The sequence below is a fragment of the Micromesistius poutassou genome, assembly GCF_964030765.1.
Source record: "Micromesistius poutassou genome assembly, chromosome: 5".
NCBI classification, from domain to species: Eukaryota; Metazoa; Chordata; class Actinopteri; order Gadiformes; family Gadidae; genus Micromesistius; species Micromesistius poutassou.
Genome location: NC_140275.1, coordinates 20,299,049 through 20,323,659, shown reverse-complemented (window position 1 = coordinate 20,323,659; position 24,611 = coordinate 20,299,049). Strand labels below are relative to the sequence as shown.

At 43.7% G+C, this 24,611-nt stretch overlaps 1 protein-coding gene across 1 annotated transcript; it reads left to right on the top strand.

Annotated features, from left to right (window-relative positions):
- Window positions 1-62: 62 nt before the first annotated feature.
- On the top strand, window positions 63-23,294 carry slc15a4 (solute carrier family 15 member 4). The gene is made up of 9 exons (XM_084468721.1): window positions 63-211; window positions 440-1,057; window positions 2,419-2,714; window positions 3,451-3,592; window positions 4,101-4,181; window positions 6,444-6,624; window positions 10,551-10,709; window positions 14,301-14,459; window positions 22,175-23,294. The coding sequence occupies exons 2-9, from the start codon at window positions 482-484 to the stop codon at window positions 22,321-22,323; spliced, it is 1,743 nt and encodes a 580-aa protein (XP_084324847.1). The 5' UTR covers window positions 63-211; window positions 440-481; the 3' UTR covers window positions 22,324-23,294.
- Window positions 23,295-24,611: the final 1,317 nt, after the last annotated feature.

Below are 24,611 nucleotides of genomic sequence, written 5' to 3'. Positions count from 1 at the left end.
CTGTTAAAGACGGCGCGCACGCGCAGTACGACGGGCTCGCGGGGCGCCGGTCATGTGGTCAGCGGTGACTCTGACACTTGTGTTTTCATTCTGCTTCTACTTTTCTCCTGTCAGAGTGTTGAGTATCGATCCAGTATTTCAGAAATAAACACACGGGCGGATACAAGTGTATTCGATTAACGGGGATTTGGAGACGTGTTTATAAGATAAGGTATGTTATGCCCGCGCTTTTAATCACATGATCGCTGTTTATAAGTCTGAGCATTGTGCTAAAGCTAGTGTGGGGTTTCCTATGTGTGTAAGTTACAATTTGTATACATGATGAAGAAGTTCAGCCCGTACAACTGCTTTTAACATCCTTTGAACTTTGGAAACAACTATATAGATAAATATATAGTTAACGTTGTTTTTTTACACTTTGCTCCATGTTTCCATACAGGTCGGAAACTCAGAGGGAAGAAGAGAGGAAAGTGTGTGAGGAATGGCAGACGACAGGGATGCTGATGAGGTGACCCCGCTGTTGAACTCTGGGACTGTGAACGCACCCGCACCATCAGTGTTCCAGGGGAGACGGCTGGCGTGTGCAGCCATCCTATTGGCCGAGTCCCTGGAGAGGATTGCATTCTATGGCATCACATCCAATATGGTTCTGTTCCTCAACTCCAGCCCATTCCGTTGGGATGGCGCCGACGCGAGCCAGGCACCACTTCTGTTCATGGGAATCACCTATCTGATCTCACCGTTCGGTGGTTGGCTAGCAGATGCATATTTGGGGAAATTCTGTACCATTGCTCTTAGCTTGGTCATCTACTTCCTTGGCATGTTGTTCTTCCCGTTTATTTCTGATGAGGACACGTTGCAGAATCTATGCGGGGATCAGGGGCAATTTATCGTACTAGCACCTGAATGTCTAAACACCAGCAGCCCCCCGCCGAGCAATGTGACCTGCAATGCCCGCACACCGTACTGCAGACCCGCGGTCTACTGCGGACTCATACTGATCGCGTTAGGGGTTGGTACAGTCAAGTCCAACATCACTCCTTTTGGTGCGGATCAGGTAAAGTATGACATGTCTAGAGATTCAAATAATTCCAATAATGCTTGACCAGGCCATTCACATTCTGATGTGCTGAATGGTTCCAGTGTGGCATTCGTTCCAAGGTCTAATTTAAAGCATGCTGTCTAACAGATTTGAGGTCAGATATGTCTGAAAATACTGGGATGCCATGACATTGAGAGTTAGACATGCATACCCTTGCTGAATATTATCATTCTGAGTAAATTTATTTGAGGCTTTTCAGATAGTAAAGCTCCATTCTCACACTGGAAACACTCGTATACACTGATCTTCAAATGTTCACATGGATGCATTCTTCAGCTTACAACATGGGATGAAATGTAAATAATGCATGCATGCATACATGTACATTCAAAACCAGGAAGTTATTTTGTCTCACCCCTTCAACCTGGGTATGATGACTTTGAAGAACCTTCAAAATGGCCCAAGCAGGCAGGAGGTTTATCAGTGGGAGTTCAACACAATATATCTGCAAGTTTGAATCTTTATCTATCAAATAATTTACAAGTTTAAAAACAAATGTGTCAGGCACATTCTGATTTGCATTGATTGGTTCAGGATCAATACATAGACGATACGATTTGTGATATATTTTACAGCTCACTAACATTCTGTGAATAAAAAAGATTTAGCGTAACAGCCACAAAACAGAATTGTTTACAATGCCATGCCTTTGTTAGTTACTAAGGTCTGGATCCTGAGTGCAGGGATGGATTTGCAGAACATTTTCTCACCAATCCTTTAAATGCACATAAAAAATGATCTCCTTGCCATACCACAGCCTATTGCTTCAAACTGGACTTTCTGGACTTAGTTTCCCTGTTGGCTAATTGGGCAAATTATTAAAGAATGTAAAATATTTCCATCCCGCACACTAAAGAATATGTTTTCTTCATGTGTGAAGCTATGTAATATGATATTCAACTACAGGCCTAGATATCTTAAAATATGTTCTTTATCCTTAACTCAAACTACATTACAATGTACCAACCAAATATGTAAATAGGGATGAAAATGTGCCTTGTGAGATGCACATATGTAACAGTTACAGTTCAAATTAACCCTAGATTTGCTTGAATAATATAGTATTGTCTTAACGACGTGAGGTTGGCTTGAATGTCGAAATACAGTTGGTAATTTAGCAGACCATTTTATCCCAAGCAGCCGAGAACAATCAAAGCATACAAACATACGATCAATTGGAGGAATTGTATTCCATTCCAACTATTGCACAACCAAAACAACTGCAGTGCAGCTTTAGGAAAACAAGCAACAGCACATCTACTGTACAGAATCAGTAGTTTGAGATTGTGTGTGTGTGTGTGTGTGTGTGTGTGTAGGTGAAGGACCGAGGCCCAGAGGCCACCCGGCGCTTCTTCAACTGGTTCTACTGGTGCATCAACCTGGGGGCCATCATCTCCCTGGGAGGCGTGGCCTACATCCAGCAGAACGTCAGCTTTAAGCTGGGCTATATCATCCCCACCGCCTGCCTTGGCGTCTCCTTCCTGGTGTTCCTGCTGGGCCGCACCGTCTTCATCTCCAAGCCAGCGGACGGCAGCGCCTTCACAGAGATGTTCCAGATCCTGGGCTTCGCCTGTTGCTCCTCCAGGACGCCCAAGGAGCCCAGCCTTCTGCGGTGAGGATGAGGGGAAGGGAGAGACCGGGGGAATTCACAGCCTTTATCTGTGCAGGGGACAAAATGGATGCAGTGATGTGCGAGAAAAGACGAGCACTGATTAGAAAGGAAATACAACTCGAAAACCCCTAAAGAGCCAAGTGTTTAAAATAAGGATTTGGAAGTGAGACACAAAGGGTCGTTATACAATAAAAGTGCAGCAACAGTGTTTTTAATATTTGCGGCAGACTTCTGTGGGATTCGTCCCATCCAACAGTCTGCTCAGGTGTTGACAGCGGACCTTTATGTTAAAGTCTCCTTTGATCCCTCTGTTGGATACTTCTCTATTCCCTCCACTGGTCTGGGCCTTCATCATCATCCTCTGTAGTGAAGTTATTCTGAGGGCCCGTTACTCGTCTTTGAACAAAAGTACAATCGGTAAAAAAAGAAAAAAAAAAAAGTTGACATTGAATATTTTAAGTTGGTCAATCCCAAAGCCTTTCAAGAATTCCTTATTAAGGCGTTTTCTCCCGAGATAGGGATTATTGGCTTTAGAATAAAGTTTCTGTCGTATCTCTAGAAGTGCTGTAATTTAGGGGTAAGGCAGAGAGAAGGCAGATTAAGACCCCCCCCCCCCCCCCCCCACCCCATCCACTCCCAGCCGATGTTGATTCTGTATTTACCATGTTTCCTCGCTGCCATTCATCTTGATGCTTTAGAACTCAATCTCTTCCCTTTTATTTATTCTTGACTGAAGCCCTAAGCCCACTATGCTGGATGGAGCCAAAGCCAGCTACGGGGGAAAGTTCCCAGAGGAGAAGGTAGAGGAGGTGAAGTCCCTCCTGAAGATACTGCCTGTTTTCTTTGCTCTCATTCCGTACTGGACTGTGTACTTCCAGGTGAGACTTACACTTCTGATGTAAACGCCTCTGTTATGTTTGTTGTGATGTATATATTTTGCATCGTGATCTGGCATATGGCATGCAATGGATGTGATTGCAAATGAAGACAATTCAGAATTTATTTTTTGTTGTTGTTTTGTTGGTGTTGGCGGTTCACTGTTAGGATTCCAAATAGCGGATTAGTTTGTATTCTGAAGTTCTACATGCAGGTGTTTTTGTTTGTTTGCATTTGTGTGCATGCATGTGTGTGTGTGTGTGTGTGCGGTTGTATAACTATTTGTCTGTGTGTGTGTGTGTGTGTGTGTGTGAGCGTTGTATAGCTATTTGTGTGTGTGTGTGTGCGCGGTTGTAGACCTGTGTGTGTGTTTGTGCATTTACATGTTCATCATGTCTGGGTATCAATTTGAAACGCTGTGACTATTGTTGCCTCAGACATTGTGCTGATTAACAAGGCGGGGGAGTGTTTGCTCCATGCTGCTACAGTAATCTCCTCATTGTGCTGCAGATGCAGACTACGTATATCCTGCAGAGCCTGCATTTGAGGATCCCCGGTTACGACTCCAACAGCACTTCTGGCTCCCAGCAGGTAACCGTAGGGGCAGCTGCTCCAGCCCCATCACACCTAGCTTTAAAACGCAGCTTCAGGTCATGCTATCGCAAGCTGCTGTGCAGAACAGGAATGCGTCCTGGAGCCAGTTCAAGATGGATTACAGGTCAAGGCTGCAATTGTCTTAACATTATTGTATGTTGTACATCCTTGCACCTAAAAATAGTACTTAGCATTGTGTAGCATCTTATCATAGCAAGCTTTGTTGTATACAGGGAATGGGTTAACCTAACAATTCTTAAACAAACAACAGTTAATTTACATTGAGGCATTTTAGAAGATGCTATTGAAACTTATGTCTCTTATTTTCTATGCACTCATTTGTCTATTATTGTTTGAAGTAACAAAATCAGATCGGAAGTTATCAGATCTTCAGCATCTTGAATGAAAATCCAGGGTGTAAACTCTATCGGCCCATCTCCGTCCCTCTTTGTGCTCTGAACAAGTTTACTCGTGCCTGCCGATAAAGAGTCAGTAGGTCACTTAGAGCCAGTGGTAGTCAACAGCTGGAGGCCTCGCTGACCAAGGGGATTAAATAGGAACTACCCTCCACAGACTAATGCCTGGCCGAATAGCAGCATGGCCGACATTTCCCTGCATCCGCTGTGTTTTCCCAGGCCTGACTGCCCCTGTCTGGTGACACAGGTGCACCTGCATATTTAACACCCACACAACGCCAGCTCAGCTCTCTGAAGACTTTACAGCTCTTTGAATGAACGATTCAGTCAGTAGTACAACTGCTCCTAAATCAAAGGGCCGTTTTAACAGGTATTGCAGACCTGCGCTGCTATTTTAAAAAAGCTCATCAGAGGCTGTGGAGAAAGTCTGTAGCCCTCACTGAATGGTGAAGTGAAACACCCTGTAAAGCTGTGTGTGTGTGTGTGTGTGTGTGTGTGTGTGTGTGTGTGTGTGTGTGTGTGTGTGTGTGTGTGTGTGTGTGTGTGTGTGTGTGTGTGTGTGTGTGTGTGTGTGTGTGGGGTCTCAGAGGCATTCATGAAACCCTGATAATGTCTACAGGGTACCGATGGATCTTCTAGGTCATAGTCTCTATGTTCAGACTGTATCGGCAGCACCAGAGGGAACTAAGACACTGCATTGAGTTACAGGAAGAGGGCACATTTGGCCTGACCGAAACCAGTACTACGCTAAGCTACCAATGCATACTATAAAGTATAGTATAGTATAAGTATATAAAGTATTTAGCAAAGGCCTTTATCCAAAGTCAGGAGTTGATTAGAACACCCGATACACTATCCTCTCTTAGTTTACAGACACCAAGACATGGAATTGTTTTGCTGTATTGTATTAGGTCTATATATATATATATATATATATATATATATATATATATATATATATGCTGTACATGTTGTTTACTGGGTGTGTGTGTGGGGGGGGCTCTCGTCAGGGAGTCAAAATGGTGGTTTAGTATGTTTGCTTTATTTCTGTGTATCTATTCTGACAGGGGGAACTGGGTCTTTTTCAAACCACTGCATCTCAGTCAGGGTAAAAGGGAAGCGTGATTAGATGTGTCAGACTCATCTGACAGTTGTAACACTGAGCAAATAGGAAAGAAAAGACCGCTATAATGCAATCGGAATAGCAGAACACTACCCTGGGGAAATCATTCACACATGTACACACTGTACATATACATCATATATACTGTATATAGAGATAGATATATACATAGATATGGATGGATATGTATATATATATAGATAGATATTTAGATATCTATAGATATATTAATTAATTATTGATTTATGGTATAAACAAAGCCTATAAGTTTTGTTTTGTATAACTATGGAAATTGCAAAAATTTACCAAAATCTTTTTATGAATTATATGTTAATTCAGTGGCATACCATTGAAATTATGGTTTTAATTCAAATAGAGTATGTTTTTAATCCATTTAGTTGACCATTTATATATATAATACTACATGGACAATTTAAGGTTCAATTCTGCTTGTGAGAATTAATATTTCGCAATATATTGTGACATTTGTGAAAATGCTTTGACTGTTTTTGACCACCTGGAGGCGCCAGATATAAGCAAAACCCCATGGAATGACACACACACACAGGCACACGCACACACACACACACACACACACACACACACACACACACACACACACACACACTGGTCGGGGAACTTCAACACTCTGAATTAAATCGTGTTTTATTTGTTTCATTTTTCCCCTACTCGTGTTTTTACTCCGTATTCCCTGCGCAGTTTACCTTCCGCTTCCCGACGGCCTGGCTGACGATGTTTGATGCAGTGCTCATCCTCCTGCTGATTCCTCTTAAGGACAAAGTGGTGGACCCCATCCTGAAGCGCCGGGGCCTGCTGCCCTCCCCCCTCAAGAGGATCGCCGTGGGGATGTTCTTTGTCATGTGGTCGGCGGTCGCGGCGGGTGAGTGGCCCCTCCCTCTGCGCCGTCCGCCCAACTAACACACAACAAATGATAAACATAAACACAGCGTTTGAAATAACAACGACGGCTGGTGTGGTGATCGGCTGTGGACAAACCCAGCGTCACGTCCCGTGTTTTTCGTGCTCCACTGCCGTCCAGACCAGCTGAGCAGGGGAGGAGGAACGGCAGTGTGTGTGTGTGTGCAGGGTTTACAGTGGCAGTGTTTTTAACTTTCTGTCTCTTGGGATGAGGTTTCATTCTGATGCTGCAGGTGTGCGATGGGAGACAACGGGAGAGAGCCAGAGAGCCAGAGACAGACACGGAGAGACGGCGAGAGGGATAGAAAGAGAGAGCGGGAGAGACGCAGAAAGGGCACAGATGAGTCCTTCAGAAGTCGACACGTCGTCCGCTCAGAGATGCACTGATAGTAACTGAATCAGAAACACACTGCTCTGGGCTGAGCTCTTATCGTACGGACACAAAAAAACAACACCCAAAGGTGTTTTATTTAATCTTTTTTTTCCCCCCTATATCCTTCCTCTGCCTCGCCCATACGGAGCGCACAGGGAACTGCGGCTTCCTCCACTTTGGTTCTGTTTGACTGCACCCACATTCCGACAGCAGTGCTCTGTCCAATTCGGTTCCAGCCCGTGGATTATCTTTGAAATAAAGTCTCTTCCCAGCCTGTCAGTGGGTGCTGCTGCATTGATATATTCAGGCTAAAGCATTTTGAAGGGAGACAAGCCTTGAGGCGGGGGAAAAGCAAATCAGTAACACTTTTCAGAACTGATGCACATTATATTTTCCTCCAGCAGTACCCACTCAACCCCCCCCCCCCCCCCCCCCCCCACGCCACCCCCTCCCCCCTGCTCTCGGTCTCCGACGCGCCCCTGCTACGGCGAGGACACGTTGTTCCGTAGTGAACTGCGGGGTGTGCTGATTAGTGTTTTCAACACGTTGCACATGTCCACGCGTTCCGGGTGATTGTGTGCGGCGTAAGTGACGTTCAACCGCATTTACATCGGACCCCACTGACGCAACTGAAATGCGACGTGCAGTTTTGCACGTCGTTTTTTTTTTTTACAATGAAAACAATGTCACATTGACACAGTTACAGCTTAGCATTTATTTTAATGACCTAACTCTAATATGCTCATTATGTGTAGAATATGCAAATGCTCAAAGGCGGTTCAGCAATAGAGCCGCTGTGGTGTAATTATCTGGTGATAAAGGCTTGAGTGGTATTGCCGGTCGCAATCATTATTCACAATCTTACCGCTCCAATGCGGAATAATATTTTGGTCAACAACAGGATATTGCAAAATGAATTCCTTATTGTGGTGTATGTATAACTAAACAACTTGTAGTGGAAAAGTACTGGGTACTGAACCCCAATATATATCTACAACCTACCTGTAGGTTGTAGATTGCTGATGCCTGTTCCTAAATGACCATTATCTGAATTGACATCGGACATTGGATATCGGCATCTGCTTAATAACTAAATAGATTCTCCATGATAATTTGGCTTAGCATTGGTAGCTTAGTGTAGCACTGGTTTCGGTCAGGCCAAATGTGCCCTGTTCGTGTAACTCAATGCAGTGTCTTAGTTCCCCCTGGTGCTGCCGTACAGTCTGAACATAGAGACTATGACCTAGAAGATCCATCGGCCTCAGAGACCCTCACACACACACACACACACACACACACAGCATGCAATGTCACTACAACACAATGCTATGTAAATGTAATTGGTGTGTGTATGGTGTAAAAGAGAGCGGTTGTTCATCCGAACTGAACAGGTGCTGGGGTGTTGCCATTTATAAAATATATTCTGTGTTTTGTCCAGTGTAAAATGATCAGAAGCCTTATGTCCGCATTTCAGAACCCTGAACCTTTGTGCAAAGTTTAATCAAAAAACATTGAATGAGCCTCCATTATACGTTCACAGAAGGCTGCCTGCCCAAGTACTTTGGCAAAACTAAAATGAGTAAAAAGTGAGAATAGATTTTTATTTCAGACATGCAAAAGCTTTTCAGTTCTTTACTTTCCCATTTGGCCCAGCTAAAGAACCCCCTGATTTTCCACTTGGACTCAGGTGAAAGAAATTCAGAATATTGCAAAAAGCCATTTTTGTGTCTCGTTACTGCATGGGGCAAAGGACTTTATGACAGTTCTGGTTTTCACAGGCACGGAGAGACCTGGTCAACATGATAGCAACACATTTGACACTGACTTATCTTTCACTAAGATAATTTATAGTTACAAAGAAAATAATAGTTACAAAGGAAGGACTAAATAAACAAATTGTGTTTTCAGGGCCAGGAAGTAGATCACCTTGTAGATCTTAAAATAATTCCATATCAAAATAATATTTGAAGAGTTATAACACAGACCTTTCTTATGGATTTGCCATATTTTAATTGGGGAGATTTTCTTTGAAATGATCTAAGTAGACTAAATTGCAGGAAAACAGGTTGTTTTTCTGAAAACAAGTTTGTTTTGCAACTATGCTTCCGTCTCCAGATTACCTCTAAACTAAAATAGCATCAAATTGTTTTAACCATATGTCTGAGACGTGGCCTTTGTAACTTTCAAATCAGACTACTTTGGCGTACATCTCTTGCAAGATAAGACCTTTTGTCTTCAAATACCAACGCGCTGGTCCTTAGTAGATGGGCTTTTTCCCCACTCAACCCTTAGACCAGGCATTCATAAACCAGAGCTATATTTATACTTAATCTCTGATATATTTCCGAACGTTCAAAAGCTCAAAGCTACATTTTACGAGACGTCCATCTATTGGCGATTAGTGCGGCTATTGGCCACACTAATCGTCTGAATTTAAATCCTTGTCATCAATTACTAATTCTGTTGGCCCGTTGAGGGACAGAGTTATATCGACTAGGTACACGCCATCAGAATACATACTGCCACATTTTGAACAAGGACAACGGGACTCCTGCTTCACATCCTCTTGGGGGGGGAGGGGGAGGGGGAGGGGGGGGGGGGGGGGGGGGGGCGGCAAGCAGGAAGGTTAGGACACACCGACATTTCTCCCATTTCTCCTTTATCTCTTTCAATCAGGGGCTTTTTAAGTGTGTGAATATATATATATATATATATATATATATATGCGCTAATCTGCTTAAGTTTGGTCAGCCCAATGTGTTTTTTTTTCCAAAAGTAGTTCCTTTTTTTCTGTGAAGGCAAAGCACCCAGGGATCACTGCACTGGCCAGCGGACGTGGGATGCTAGCGAGAGTGCGGGGGCATGTTGATGGCAAGTGCCAGCTTTGCTCTGGGCAGCCCATGGGCCGTCCAATCCAGGATGGACAGCTGGTGTTATAGGATAGCTGGATTACAAGGCTGCAAGCCCCTCTCCGATGGCGCATTAAGTGCGGTTATGATAGGAGGCTGTCTCTGGAAGTTATCTGGGAATAGCTGTTGGTCACATGATGATGGTTATCCAATATAGCTTTTAGGGAGCAGAGGCCGCTGATGACGACTGCTCGCTGCTCGTTGTGTGGCTGTCGGAAGCGTTCCATTACTAGCTGTCATATTGTGCTGGTGTGCAGATATGATCTTAATTAAGTTGTGGGCCACCCATGACGCTAAGTCCCTAATGGAATGTCAGTGGAGGTGCTAGCTCTTGCTATGTCTGCCGTTTGTCTGTGTCATGGATTTAAGGGCACTAAGTAGTTTTGCAAGAGCTCCCTCGCAATGTTTTATACCAGCTCATATAGTTCTATATAATTATCATACCTTGTTTTGTAGCAGACATCTTTTCGGTAGATCTTTGCTTCGCTTTTCATCCTTCAGTCGATGCCTTGTGCGCTCACTCGTACTGCGCTGTACTTTGCCTGTTTGCCAACCTTCAGCTCGGTGTGATACGGTGTGCCTCGTACTCTCTCCCTGCTCACCCAGGTATACTGGAGACCAAGAGGCTGGAGTTTGTGAAGACTAACGGCACCATTGACCAGGATCTTGGCGGGGTGACCTACTACGCTGCAGATTTACCCATATGGTGGCAGGTGCCTCAATATGTGCTGATTGGAATCAGCGAAATATTTGCCAGCATTGCAGGTACGGTGTGTTGACCCCTTGTGTTTATATTTAAAGGGACATTGTAGATGGCCAGCCAGGCTGAACTGCTGCAGTGCAGCTCTCACCGCCTACATAAAGCCATAGTCAGACATGAAACAGGATGCATGTTAAAATCAGTACCGTATCAGTTTGGATGTGTGATTCTAATTGTGTACTTCTACCTCCAACTCATTGTTTAAATGGATGGATTGGTGGGTGGAGGGCAGGATTATCAAATTACCATTTATATATACTGTATATATATATAATTTGAACTGCAGTGCTGTACACTTTACCCCAAAGCAAAAAAGCCTTGTTCTACCATGTTAACCCTCTTTCTTCCTTCTTTCCGGGATTTCATACAACAAAGAGACATCGTAATTTCCTTGTGTGATTATTACATTCAGAATATCCAAAAGGACAGTCTTGCTGGAGATCTGAGTTTTTCTTATTGCCAACATCCCGAGTAAACCAATGAAAAGTGCCCAATGTTTCATCTGCTGCTCTCACAAAACCTCTATTATTCCTTAACTCTGGTGCCATATACTTTTATTGTGGTCCAAAAATATATTAAAATCTGTCATAGAGCCGTGTTCTCGCTGTTGTCAGCAAAAGCCATCCTTGCGATTAATTCGACCATCATACCTTATCCTAAGACAACTTGGTTAGGTGGCATTGAGGAATCAAACAAAATGCTGTGTATGCAAAGTGCCTGAACTTCATGCTGCGTGAAGAGTTGAAGACTTCCAGGACTCCAGTGATGGGTTTTGCAGACTAAGGCAACGCTATGTCCCTGTACATTGCTTTAATGGGATTTTATTTTGAAAAAAGATGAAAGTCTCTTGCAACCATATTTGAAATATTTTATCGTTCTGTCGCTTTGCTTTCCTTTTCAATCTGAATTTACGTATTTTTATCCTTAAACGTTTGTGTGGAGTAATTCAGCCATTATAGACCTAATGACCTAATGATGGTTAGCAAAGAAGTTCATGGGCAACGGTTGAACTGCTGTCAACAAAAATGTGTAGAAAATCTGCACTTATACAGCATACAGAACGTCTGCACATTTAATTAACTAGCTTTATACATCATAATAATATGTAATTGCAAATGGCCAAACTGTTGGGGTCATGTTAGCTGCTGTGAGCGGTCTGTGAGTGTGGAATGTAATGGTTGGTTGACTTCTTCAACTTTTTCTTCGATGAACATATCACGATTCATTGATGCAAGGACAAGGAGGAGCCTCATGTTACTCCATGCTCTGCTGCCAAAACACTATCTCATTAGCACGCTATAATGCCAGGGAATGCTCCTTTTAACCAACTTCAGAGGCGCTTGTCGGATCCCTACGTTGCATAACACAGGATGTAGTGTCACGTGTTTCCATGCGTGCTTTGTGCTTCATGTACGAAGCGCGGTGACAAAACCAGACATCAAAAAACAAACCTTCATCCGCTCCCCTTTTCTTCTTGTTCATTAAAGAGCAGATTATTTGTATCTGTGTGATGCAAATCTCTGAGTCTGACATTGTCCCGATATCCACATCAACGGGCAGCAGTGACCTTGTTGTTGTTGTGATTCGCGGCGGTGTGCCTCCTGTGATCGCAGAGACTAGACGCGCCGATCACATAGGAGGAATCAATAGGCGAGCTAACTGGTCATTATCCTATTTATCTGTGTTTCCTCTGAAGTCATGCATCGCTCATGGGGCCTCAGACCACAATTACCTGGGTGAATAATGGTCTGTTATGGGTTTGCAAACGGATAGATTTATCCTGCTGCCGCTGCAAGTTACACAACGTTATGCCGTTGTCACCATGGTTTTTTTGTTAGTAATAGTTCTGATGAAGCCTTTCTTTGTATTGTTTGTTCAATAGTTGGATAGTTATATGGAATAACAGGGAAGAAGAGGTTCACAAGGCCAACATGAGGTCTGCATGAAAGGGAGATTCAGACATGGCAAAGCCGTGGGGAACCTCAGACTACTCTTTCCTGTCTCGATGCCGTACCCTCACACAAGGGGCTTACCTCGGGGGGGACAGGCTGAGTGAGCGGACTGAATTGTCAGACATGTCTTGTAAACGGCAACCGTTGGCCCTTCGTCATCTTCTTCAGTTATAATAAATAAACAATAAATCCTGCCCGAGCCCAGAGTGTCTGCTATTGCTCCTTTCTGCCGTCCTAAGCCTTGCAGGAACATGATTCTCTCCTCAGCCGCCCCCTAATTCTGCATAATTCTGCCTGGACAATAGATTTGGGGAGCCAGCAGCATGAACACCATGGTTAAACCATTCCCCCAGGGATATTTAATTATGAATTGTTCTTTGGAGAATGTTAAAGCCAATGATATGTTCATGGAAGGAGAAGTCACCCTAGCGATAAAGCCCACTGGATAAAGAAAATAAAAACATTTCAAATCCAACTCTTTTCGACGTGAAAACAATTTAAATTCTTGTTATTTCCCCCTCCCCTGTGGATGAATATAAGTCTGTTCAGTGTGTGATATAGCTCAAGACAACATTATAATACTCCAAGGATCGCCAAACAGTCAGGTTTATTATTAATATTTTTTTCTTATTTCCCCAGTCCTCTGTACATTTGCCCTGCAACGGCCGGGCTGTTTGTTGGTATAGGCTACACTATTGACCAGTTGGTTGTTATTATTGAAAGGTTAAACATTTCTATAAATAAATGTATCTTGCCTCCGACTTCTGGAAAGGTCACTTTATGTTTCGCCACATTTACGGTCCCTTATATTTACTTCAATGTTTTCCTCCTCCATTCCATCGTGGTTGTTGCAGGTATCTCGGCGGAAGCTGTGAATCCCATTAATTTTGTGCTCTGTTCCCCTCCGAGGAAGTTCTTAAAAGGAAAAGTTATTTAATTACGGCTCCCTGGCCTAGCCTAATCTCTGCCAGCAGATATGGCTAAGGGCTCCCAGTTGAAAACACGGTGTAGCTGCTACATTATCAGGGTCTGCTTGTAGCCAGACGGATCTCTGGGCGGGAAAGAGCACAATTCCATTTTTGCCAGATGTTTTGTAAAAATGAAGTCAGTCTTCTCCTAACACAGCCGAACGGTTGCCTCGCCATTAAAAAAGATGTTAACCTAATTGAAAAATGCTGTTTTTATGTCATGTAGTTTATAGCAGGGCCATGTAGATAACTCAGGTCCCCAGTGTCCTGGCTGGCCAGACCCCTGCAGTGTAAGTGGAGTGGTGCGGTGCAGTATGCTTGTTGTTTATGACGGTCAGTGACCCTCCTGCCCAAAGAGCTGTGGTGGCATTGGAGCAGACCCTCATGGTTTATCGACAGAAGGGGGAATTGTTCCACACTACAACACTCTTCTACACAGGTGCATTCAAAACAGGCGGAATGTATTTATTCGGGAAGTGACACTCATAGATCCGATGAGTAGGTGCATTACTACAATACTAATTCACCGGTGTGCAAATGGGATAGTCCTTAAAAAGCATTTTACTCACTCACAGCATCCACAACATGCAAACGGTGTTCATTTGCTAGCTAAGAACTGTGTATTTAATGCAATAATCCAGCCAGGTTGTGTTTTACCTTCTGCTTTTAACGGCAGGTCTGGAGTTTGCCTACTCAGCAGCCCCCAAGTCCATGCAGAGTGCCATCATGGGTCTCTTTTTCTTCTTCTCTGGCATCGGCTCCTTCGTGGGCTCTGGCCTGCTGGCCATTGTCTCCCTCAACGCCGTTGGCTGGATGTCATCGCACAACGACTTCGGTGAGTGAGAAACCCTGCATCCTGAGCTTCACACACTCAGCACATTTGAGGAGTCGGTTATCCATATCGACGTGCGCGTGTTGAAAGGTAATGTCACAGCATGATCAATCCTAGTCATGCAGATTTACATATGAATCAAGTCACTGATTATGTTCTGGAGATGTTCCTAACAACGAAGGCATCTGCCGTGGTAGAATGTGGCTCCTGGTTTCGCATATCGCAGCGGAGTGATTTGGACTAATTAGTGTAAGAGCCGTCAAAAGCCTTACTCCAAAGGTATCAGATTCAATAAAGGTCTCGGCGCCGGTGTTGAAATACATCCTGGGTCTCTGCCTTCAACCCAGGGGCCCATTCATCTTACCCACTACAATATTTGCCAAGGAGAACATGCTGCCGTGTGTCAGAAGCCGTACCAACACCTGAATACCAGTCTGTCCATCTCCCTGGCACATTGGTTAATAGTTTGGCACTATCGATTGAGAAACATTGGCTGTCCAGAGTGCGCCGTTCCATCTTGAACCATATAGAAGTCCTGCGATGGATTAAAAGCAAACGATTTATCTATTTTCTCAGACTCTGTGGCACGGGTACTCGCGCGGCTCGCTCTGATTTAAAACCCACTTAAGTAGTTTGTAAATTAGTCACAGAGGGGTGAGAACAACACGCTGCACAATTCCCTTGTTTTTTCGAGCGTTGGCAGTAATAAATAGCCGTGCCAGCCTAACGACAAAAGGTTTGTATAAATCTGCTCTGGTGATGGAGGGAGCGGCAGCGGCAGCAGATGTATGGCCCCCCTGGCGAGAAGCGGCTCCCGGGCCAGATGCACTTCCCAGCAAGCTTGCGGTAAATAAGGCAGAACTGTAAATTGTTTACCCACCAAACCCCTAATAGCTCATTAATACGGTGCGGCGACAGGTTAGGAGGTATTTTTGATGAGGTTGGCACTTGGCGATGCTCCGCACGGCTTCCTCGATCCATCCCTCGCCCCCCAATCGGCTGGCCTGAGGCGGCGTTTATTTCTAAAGCGTCGTTTGATTGGTTTTCTGGAGGCGCTTCCTGACAACCCCGGGCTTCCCAAAATAAGGCATTAAATGGCGGCTGGTTTTCAGGAATGGACCGAAACCTACCCATCATCGGACATCTATAAGACAAAGCATGGATGGTAACAGTTATGTTGCATGTTTATCATGTTTTTCTGCTGTTTTGTATTGTGTCGGGTGTGTTGTTCACATTCGGTGTCAGTACTCTAAATATAAATCTACCCCAGGAGGGACAGCAGTAGTAGTCTGCTTATTTCCGTTGCTTGGGGCGAGGTGCTGTGTGATGTTGGAGGCATTTGGGATAAGCTCGCTCGAGTAGCAACTGTGTGCCAGGCAAGGCTTGGAGACATTCAACGTTAATCACAGGCTTGTGGGCCTGATTCAAGAGTCTCTCTTAAGCTAACCCTCAGGAAGCTCACCTGGAGCCGCGGCGGCTGGATTACTCTTGCTGTGACTTACTCCACTGCCATGTCTCCTCGTCCACAGTTTTCAGGAATCCTCATTTGGAAATTCTCAGGTCTAAGTTGGTCACTTTAAATTTGTTTTTATTTTAGTTGTTGAAAATGCAGGAAAACAGCTCCAGCACCCAAAACAGCTTTGCCACTCCCTTTTAAAGCTCAAAAGCCCAATGAATAGAAGGTCAAGCCTCTCCGTCTCTATCATATTCTTTATACAGGAAAGGGTTTTGTTCTCGCAAAATGTCCTCCGTTTCGTTTTGGTTTGGTCCCACCTTTTGAAGGGGGTATATTTGAGCTGGAGAAAAAGCCTGTGCCTCAATCACATGACAGGAAACGGCACCTCTTTCTATTGTTGTGTTGAAGCACCACCAGGTCAGAGATCAGATGTCAAGCACGGGGTGGAGGTGCTCAAAGAGAGTTGGCATTCACACATCTCGCTCTTGAAGTGGGGGATCATATTGGGTAAAATGTCAGTGTTTTAACCAGGGCCTTAAATGTCAGAAAAGGAAAATTCTGCTTTTACTCTCCAGCGTTCCTCATGTGTCTTTCTGTGGACATATACCTTTTTGTGTTAATAACAGAGAAAGGAGGATGTTCTTTAGCTGCTATGCTGTCTTGGACGACTTTGAGGTTCTATTATCGTTGGACATGCATTGCAGTGGTGCAATTGAAAAAGATGAATGAGTGTGAAATTGTCATTGTTCGAGTGTCAAATACCTATTTTTCGATTATCTGTGAACCCCTTCCCCGCGCCACACTCGTGCATTGATTCTGACTTTGTTTGGAGCCTGCAGATACCATCGAATGCATCGTAGAATCATAATCGTGAGGCGCTGCTGCTGAGTTCTCTGATGACCAGCATCACATGATTGTTTTTTTGATATTGACTTGTGTCTTTTCGATTCACGTGCCATGCTCAAATGGAGTCTGGGAAACAGGCTTTTGAGTATAATAACATATAAGCTGTTGCACCTCAAATGGCTTTTTAGAGCGTCTTGCTGATGGTAACCATTTTTTTTATATTTCAAATCCTCGCCTAGACAGTGGTAATCCTCTTGCAAAATTACCAGATCACTAGCTGGTGGCAACCACTAGCTGTGACAGTTATAATTCAGATATAACCGCTAGCAGATGACAGTTCTAATTCAGTTATAACCAGTCGCTGTGCCAGTTACAATTCAGCTACTAGCTGTGATAGTTATAATTTAGTTACGACTGCTTGCAGGTGACAGTACCAATTCAGCTACAACCACTAGCTGTGAGAGTTACCATTCAAGGACAACCATCAACTGTGACGGTTACAATAAGCTACAACCACTAGCTGTGAAAGTTCTAATTCCGGTAAAACCACTAGCAGGTGACAGTTCTAATTCAGGTAAAACCACTAGCTGGTGACAGCTACATAGTTGTTCAACTGGTGGATAAATGGCTATAAAACTTAAAAGAGCCATTAAATACCTGTAAAATATTATAGTCTCATTCATGAATTTCCCATAATGCGAGTGTCCTGTAATGTTTGGCTTTAATAGGCTCAACATAAGTGCCAAGCATCTAAATGGGCCCCTGGGGCCGTGGACTAAAGGAAAGGAGATGATGTCTAATTAACATGGAGGGTACTATCATAGACGCAGTGGGACTCAGTTGTTCTGCAGCACAGAGGGCGGTTTAAAAGAGGCTTCAATGTACTGTCATACAATTCAATAATCCTACCATCCTAAACATTTCAATAAATGTTTATAATCAATAATATAAATATGTAATTGAATATACCGAGAAATCCCCCAAACACCTTATTACTGTATTATTCTCGAGTTGTAGTTGTCTGCGGGCCGTCCTTCTTTGATAACATAAAATTTGCGGCAGGACCCTTGGCCTATTATCTGTTGAAAGTTAATATGTGCTGGCTACTATACTCACTACAAATGCTTTGGCCTGTTTGCCCGCTGCACTCTGCTGTTGAGCCCATTGTGTTTTACCTTGAATTATTCATGCGGTACTTTATTTGTAGATTTATAATATTTCTTTAAAAAATGCCATCCGTTTCTTACGCAGGCAACCTTTGCCCGATTAGGCCGACCAACAGAATAGACGGAAATTATAATAGGAGCGGGACTTTCAATTGCCCTCCCCGTTTCATTAGCAGTGGCAGAAATTCACATCTGAAAGCCAGCTTTCAGGTCCTTTGAATGTGAGATCAAGGGTTGCAGACAGACAGCCCGGCGAGCCCACCGCGGACATGACAGCGCCCCTGCGTTTGATGCTTCCCATCGGCGTCGCCGTCTCTTTATGGTCCCTCGTTTTTTAATTACCAACAACCGGGTGCGCATCACAACGTATGAGGTGTGGAGAGGAACCAGCTGTAATTCCCAGGGATACCAGGGAATTGTGATCTGCTCTGTTGAGCACAAAATAGGGGAGGACGTGATAGAGGCAGGATGTCTTTGTTTCAGATCCTGGTTAATCCTGATTGGTTAATCCTGAGCGTTTGATCCGTACCAGAATACACTGCGTTAAGTCGTGTATGTCGACGCAGAGTCTTGAAAACGATACGCTTATATACGCATCTAGTGCAGCCTGAAGGAGATTCACAGACCCTGGCTGGAGAAAAAAGTAGTTTTGCCATGGCTTTAAGGCGTATTATTGCTACTTGTAGATTATAAGTGACAGTTTAGGGATATTTTTCGGGGGAGGAAGTAAAGGTCAGATGATGATGAAGAATCACTTTGTTTGTGTGCACCCCTCGTGATTCCTGGCCAGCGATCTGCTTGCAGCCACATGTTCTCATGTTCCCAGATGTCCTACTTTAGCACTGGTGACAGAAGCCCCTGACACATGGCCCTTGGGGTGGGATCGGGTCACAATGCTCCAATGTGTTCTTCTCGCTGCGGTAGTGTGTGGTTATAATAAGAATAATAATAATAATAATAAATTGGACTCGTATAGCGCTTTTCTCTCACTCAGTGCTTTTGTCATAGTGCTTTTGTCATAGTTAGAAGATGGGTCGCATTACTTTACTTTTGCAATCATTGTTGCACATTCGTTCTTGTTGAGTACAATTACAGGGAGACAAAGACACATGTCACATGTGTAACTTCACAGAATAACTGAATTGTACTATTGTGCAATTTATTTTTTAATAAATAATGCATGACTGTATTTTTCAACAAGTTTCCGAGGTAAAAGGTGTCTGTCATGTTGACAAATTATTTCGAAAATGCACAGAGATTCCTGGATTCCTGTCGGCATCCATTCGCGAAAAGAAAAAAAAACAGCCGAAATGTATTCAACCCCCCTGCGGTGTTATTCCTCTTGACCCACGGGGACGGACTGCTCTGAAGGCAGCAGTGTAATGAGACTGAAGCCTCTCTCATCCCAGAACTGTCAGCACCTGCTCTCTGTTCCCTACCCCTCGCACCCCCCTGGAGTTGGGGTACCTGGGGAAATGACACAACTACACCGGAATTACCTCCTTAGCCAATTAAGTTGAGCCTGCTGCTTCTTCCCCACCACTTTATTCACCGTGACATTCTCTGTTGAGGAACCTAATAGGGGGCTTTCTCCTCTCTTCTCCTGGCAGCGTGTTGCTCCGGGGGGGGCTTCACGGTCCCTCAGCTGAAGATGATGTAGGATGTAGGCTACACATAGCCCCGGTCCCAGTGTCACTTTAAAGTGGAGGGGCGGCGCAGCGCGGCGCGGCCCTTCACGCTTCCACTGGGGGCTCTGGAACCGGTCTGAGGGTTTTAAGGAAACACAATGCACTGGGTGGTGGACCTGACCTTTTAATAGGTCAATAGTCATTCTCCGGGGTTTTGGAAGCACGGAGCTCTGAGTTGATTCCGGATGATTGTCTCATGAAGTAGGGAACGATGTCATGCCATGGTTAGATTCACATAATTAGGGCAACTGTAACAAAATAATAAAAAAAGTCATAAAAAACTGAAGGGTTGATGTTTGTCATTTGTGATGATGCAGGGAATAAAACATGATGAGCCTATCACGATTGCCTGTGAACTCCCTACCGTGACATAGGGAGTTCCGGATGGTTAGTGAAGGTCATCTCACAGAAAACGTATTGATGTACGAGATACAAGACACCAGAAACCTTATTTCCACACTAGCAGGTTGGTGGTAATTGCTTTCAGTACCGCCTGGTTCAGTGCTGGTTGGACCACAACACACCCAGTACACATGTAACATATAGACACTTAGAACCTTTAACTGGATGATACAGGTGTCTACACAATTGTGAACATGACAAAAACAAAAGTAGTAGTAGAGTATAGGGAACCTTGTGAAAGAGTAATCGGTTTCACACAGTGCATTTTCTTTCAGTGATTGAAAGAGGTTCGAAAGACCTAATTCTTAGAGATTAAAATACCTAAGAGGTGTTAATAATGGTAATGGTATCCATAAACTTTGATTTAGAGCACATTATTTTACAGCTTCCTCAACCCCCACACTCACACATTCTATGCCCTTGAGCAAGACAGGAACCCAACTTGCATCAGCCAAGACACTGGAAAAAGAAACCATTATCCAAATCCAACAGCTCTTCTAAACTGTTGATGAAAATTAGAACAACCCTCATTATGCATCATTAACTGACGAGGAAAATATGATAGACTCCATCAGTTGTCAGATAATTACCATAGCAAATTAAGCCGCGAAGCTAAAGGTTTGATTGGGTGTAGTTTTGTGTGGCTCAGGAAGTGTAAGTAAATTGCCGGGAATAATTACTCTGTTAATTTGTCCTCATACAGGCTACTGCACACACCCACTGTATTATCAGTCATTAGCTAAGCATGCCGCATCCTCCAACCTGGAGAAGTACAGGTTGGGGAACTTTTCTTCTTCCTCTTAAGGCACTTCAGAAGTATTCCTTTCCCCCATAGCGCTCTTCTCTGTGTGCAGCTGTCTTTGTGTTGGATGGCGTCGTCTGCTTTCCCTGCCCTCCCTCTTCCTCCTGCACACGCCTCATCTTTCAATCCCAGGAAATCACAGCTGAAGCCTCGTCCTCACCTCCTTATTGGATGCGGGTCCCATGAGGAAACAAACAGTCCTTTAATACAGATGAAAGACTTATTTGTCAGACTTCAGTCCCGCATCATCACCGCCGCCGTCTCTTATCAGCGCCCAAATGTGCAGGTCAACCATCTTTACATATTCCACATTTCACTGAATCCTTATGCCTGCCAGAGCTTCCTCCCAGCGAGCGACAGCCTCACGCCCAGCCCACTGTAACCGTCCACGGACCCCATGGGAATCACCCATCATCGTCCTTGGTTTACTGCTCAGGGATATGTAAGGGATAATCACCTCAAGGCAGGGCAATAAACAGTTTGCTATGCCCGGCTCGTGGACGGCTTACCACCCGTGACGAAGTCGAGGGCGGTAACCTTCCACGAGCCGGGCATATCAAACTGTTTATTGCCCTGCCTTGAGGTGATTATCCCGTTTATTCTACTTCTTGCTTGCCAACATAATAAAATAATTCAAATACTTATAATTAATAAGCATAATTATGCTTTTTCTTATTTGTATTGCATGCATAACAAATGTATACTCTGTTTGAGTTAATCTCCCTCAAAAAGTAGTCCCCTTTAGAACTACGGTGAATAACGTTAGCTCAGATGTAGCTTAATTTGTTTCTATAGCAACCACACAAGGCTGCATCTGATCACTAGTTTAATAACGTAGTTGCTACATTGTATCTCGCTTGCGAAACTATGTCTCGACTGACCCTCCGATAGATTTCCCTATCTACATTTTAGATAGGGAAATCACACATTTTAGAACCTTTTTTAAACAAGGTTTATTTTTACAATGGACCTCATGTTTGAAATTTCTGTGATAGAAAAAAAATACAAGCGGCGTATTGATCTACTATTTGATGACGCTGTGCTCAGTCAGCAGCAAGTACAACCGACAAGTCAGCGGGCAACCTGCCAGGTTAATGCCCTCCTCCCAGCCAATCAGAATCAAGCATTCTTAAACAAAGTAGAATAAATAACTTTAGTGTGGTGCACTAATCGCCATTATGAGGTACTGGCGTCATTCCCTGGATTGTGTGAGATGTAGTTGTCTAATTAAAAGAAAACGTATTATGTTCCTTCCATAACCCCCTCAAAGCCTACAGCGGAGAGGCTGAACTGTCCCCGATTATTATTCTCATCCCAAAACACGTCTCCCCTGACACCCTCTCTGCTCCTCTCTCTAGGTAACATCAACCACTGCTCACTGCACTACTACTTCTTCCTCCTGGCTGTGATCCAGGGCCTCACCCTGCTCGTCTTCCTCATCGTCTCGGTCAAGTACGACAAGCAGAAGGGCCGGACGGGAAGTTACAGGCGGAGTCTGTCCTCCTGACCGTCCGTCCTCCACGCCCCACTCATGCACCACTGTGCCTTGTCCACAATAAGCCTGAGAAGGACCCCCACCTCCTCCATGATCAACTCCTCCAGGGCTTCCCGCTTCCCTGTTTTTGTACGGTTGCTTTTTTTTCTCTGCAGTGTTTAATTTGCAGTGTTGTTATTTAATTTGTTTTCGACAGGGATGACTTGGCCTTACTTTATACAAGTCTCAGCTTTGCATCGCTGACCGGATGCGGCCTTAAGCCTGGAAGCTTTAAGGGGTCAGCGCTGATCGTAGGGTACAATCCAATTGCAGGTTTGGATTACTGAGGTACTTCTCCACTTAAGTGTGTTTTTATGTTTTATGTCCCCCTTTTATGAATTTGCACTTGAGTTCAGGACTGGCGATCATGCTTAAAAGTGTTATTAATGATTAAGTATCCAGATGGTTTTGTCTCAAGGTGATGGTGCCTTACTTCTTGCTGTACTGTTGTTCCGAAGGCTTTGTGGAAAAGGCAATAACCACTTTTGTACCGTACGATTCACCTGTCTCTGGTTTGACTTTTATTATTTCTGGACAGGCAGTTTGAATTAGTATTATTAGTTTTGTGTTTATACATGTGTTGTAATTTTAGAGAGAGGTTCACAAGAGAGCTTTATGTGAACAATATTTATGTGTGTTTATAACTGTGGATGTGCTTTTTTTTTCCATCAAGATGACTTTTAAGTCATACATGTGTTATAAATGTGATTTAAATTCAAATTGCAGCAAATTACTTAAAATTGCCGACTCATTGTAAAAGGTAAACTGAACAGCAGCATTTACCTTGTTCATTATTGCTTACATTTTAGATTTTAAAACATCCAAATGAAGTGACTTAATTTTAGTATTTTGTCTCTTACAAAGAACGTTTTAATAGCAATTGGTTGATTTTACTGTAAACCCACCAGGAAATAGAGCACAAAATAAATAATTCTTGGATTACATTTGTACCTGAAAGATCACTCCTTATGTCAACATCAGTTACATAGGCTCTTCAATTCATTTACATTCTGTGTGTCTTTGCATTTGGGGTTTTGAAAGAAAATGAAAATTCCACTGAACATTTATTTGACTTTCTTTCTCATATGAGAGAAACAATTGGTGTAGAAGTTATGAACTTTAATGAAACAAGACCACTGGAATGTGTTCTGAAAATGATCCTTGGCATTAAATGTGTGAATTCTAAAATGTTGCCAATGAATGCATTTTTTTAAATGAGCAGACACAGCATTCATATGAACTATAATCATTATCTCTCCTTGACAAGCATGCCATCATTTCATTAAGATTTTGAGATTGGAAAATAGTTATCTCTGAGGATTAGTAAGACGACTGTAGCGCGTCAGCCAGGGCATCAAACATGCATGAATAACATTTGAATAACAGTTTTTCACAAAGTGAGTTGTTGACTGTGTGTGTGTGTGTGTGTGTGTGTGTGTGTGTGTGTGTGTGTGAGTTGGCAGCTCTGATAGTATATATATATATATAAACCCTGGCAGCGTTGATGCGTCATGCTCTACCGGTTGAGGTCAACGAGACCCACCGCATACGCCGTAGATATGGGAATAAAGAGACACCTGGTTGCTGAACGGCGTCCAGGGAGAGAGGCGTTAATTGAATAATTGACTATTACTTTTGTACTCTGGGAACGGCAGATGCTTCAGACTATGTTCTTCGTGTTGCTGCCAGATTAAGACGTATCGTTACATATTAATTAAGATAAGGCTAATGCGCGCATATTAAAACAAAAAAACCCGGCCTGAGGCAGACGCATTCGTCATCATTAAATATTAACGATCAGCGTTTACACACGCCGATATCGCTAATCAAGCTGTTAATCCTTGTATGGCTGTGGCAGCTCCTTCATTATAGAACTCCTCGTGGTCAGGGAGGTTGCGCCTTAACGGAGGGGCGACGTGGACGAGAGGCAATAATGTCTGGCTGCAGCAGGTCATGGACATCAACATCCAACTGCTACCGTCAAAATCATTTTACACCAGCGATGATGTTTAGTAAATGATGTCCCTTTCAGGGTTAGGGTAGTAGTGGTTAGGGTTAGGGATAGGGTAGTAGTAGTTCGGTTTAGGGATAGGGTAGTAGTGGTTAGGGTTAGAGTTACGGTAGTAATGGTTAGGGTTAGGGATTGAAAGAAGAGATTGAAACTTTCTACGCCCCGCGAACCACGCTTCGTCACTGGACGTGAGTGAGTGACGGTAGCAGTTGGATGTGGATGTCCATGTCCTACAGGCTGCAGCCAGACC

Bases quoted from the DNA above. Each gene is read 5' to 3' on its own strand.
- slc15a4 (XM_084468721.1), top strand. From the start codon at position 482: ATGGCAGACGACAGGGATGCTGATGAGGTGACCCCGCTGTTGAACTCT. The intron at 1,058-2,418 runs GTAAAGTATGAC...GTGTGTGTGTAG, and splicing joins CTCCTTTTGGTGCGGATCAG to GTGAAGGACCGAGGCCCAGA. The intron at 2,715-3,450 runs GTGAGGATGAGG...TCTTGACTGAAG, and splicing joins AAGGAGCCCAGCCTTCTGCG to CCCTAAGCCCACTATGCTGG.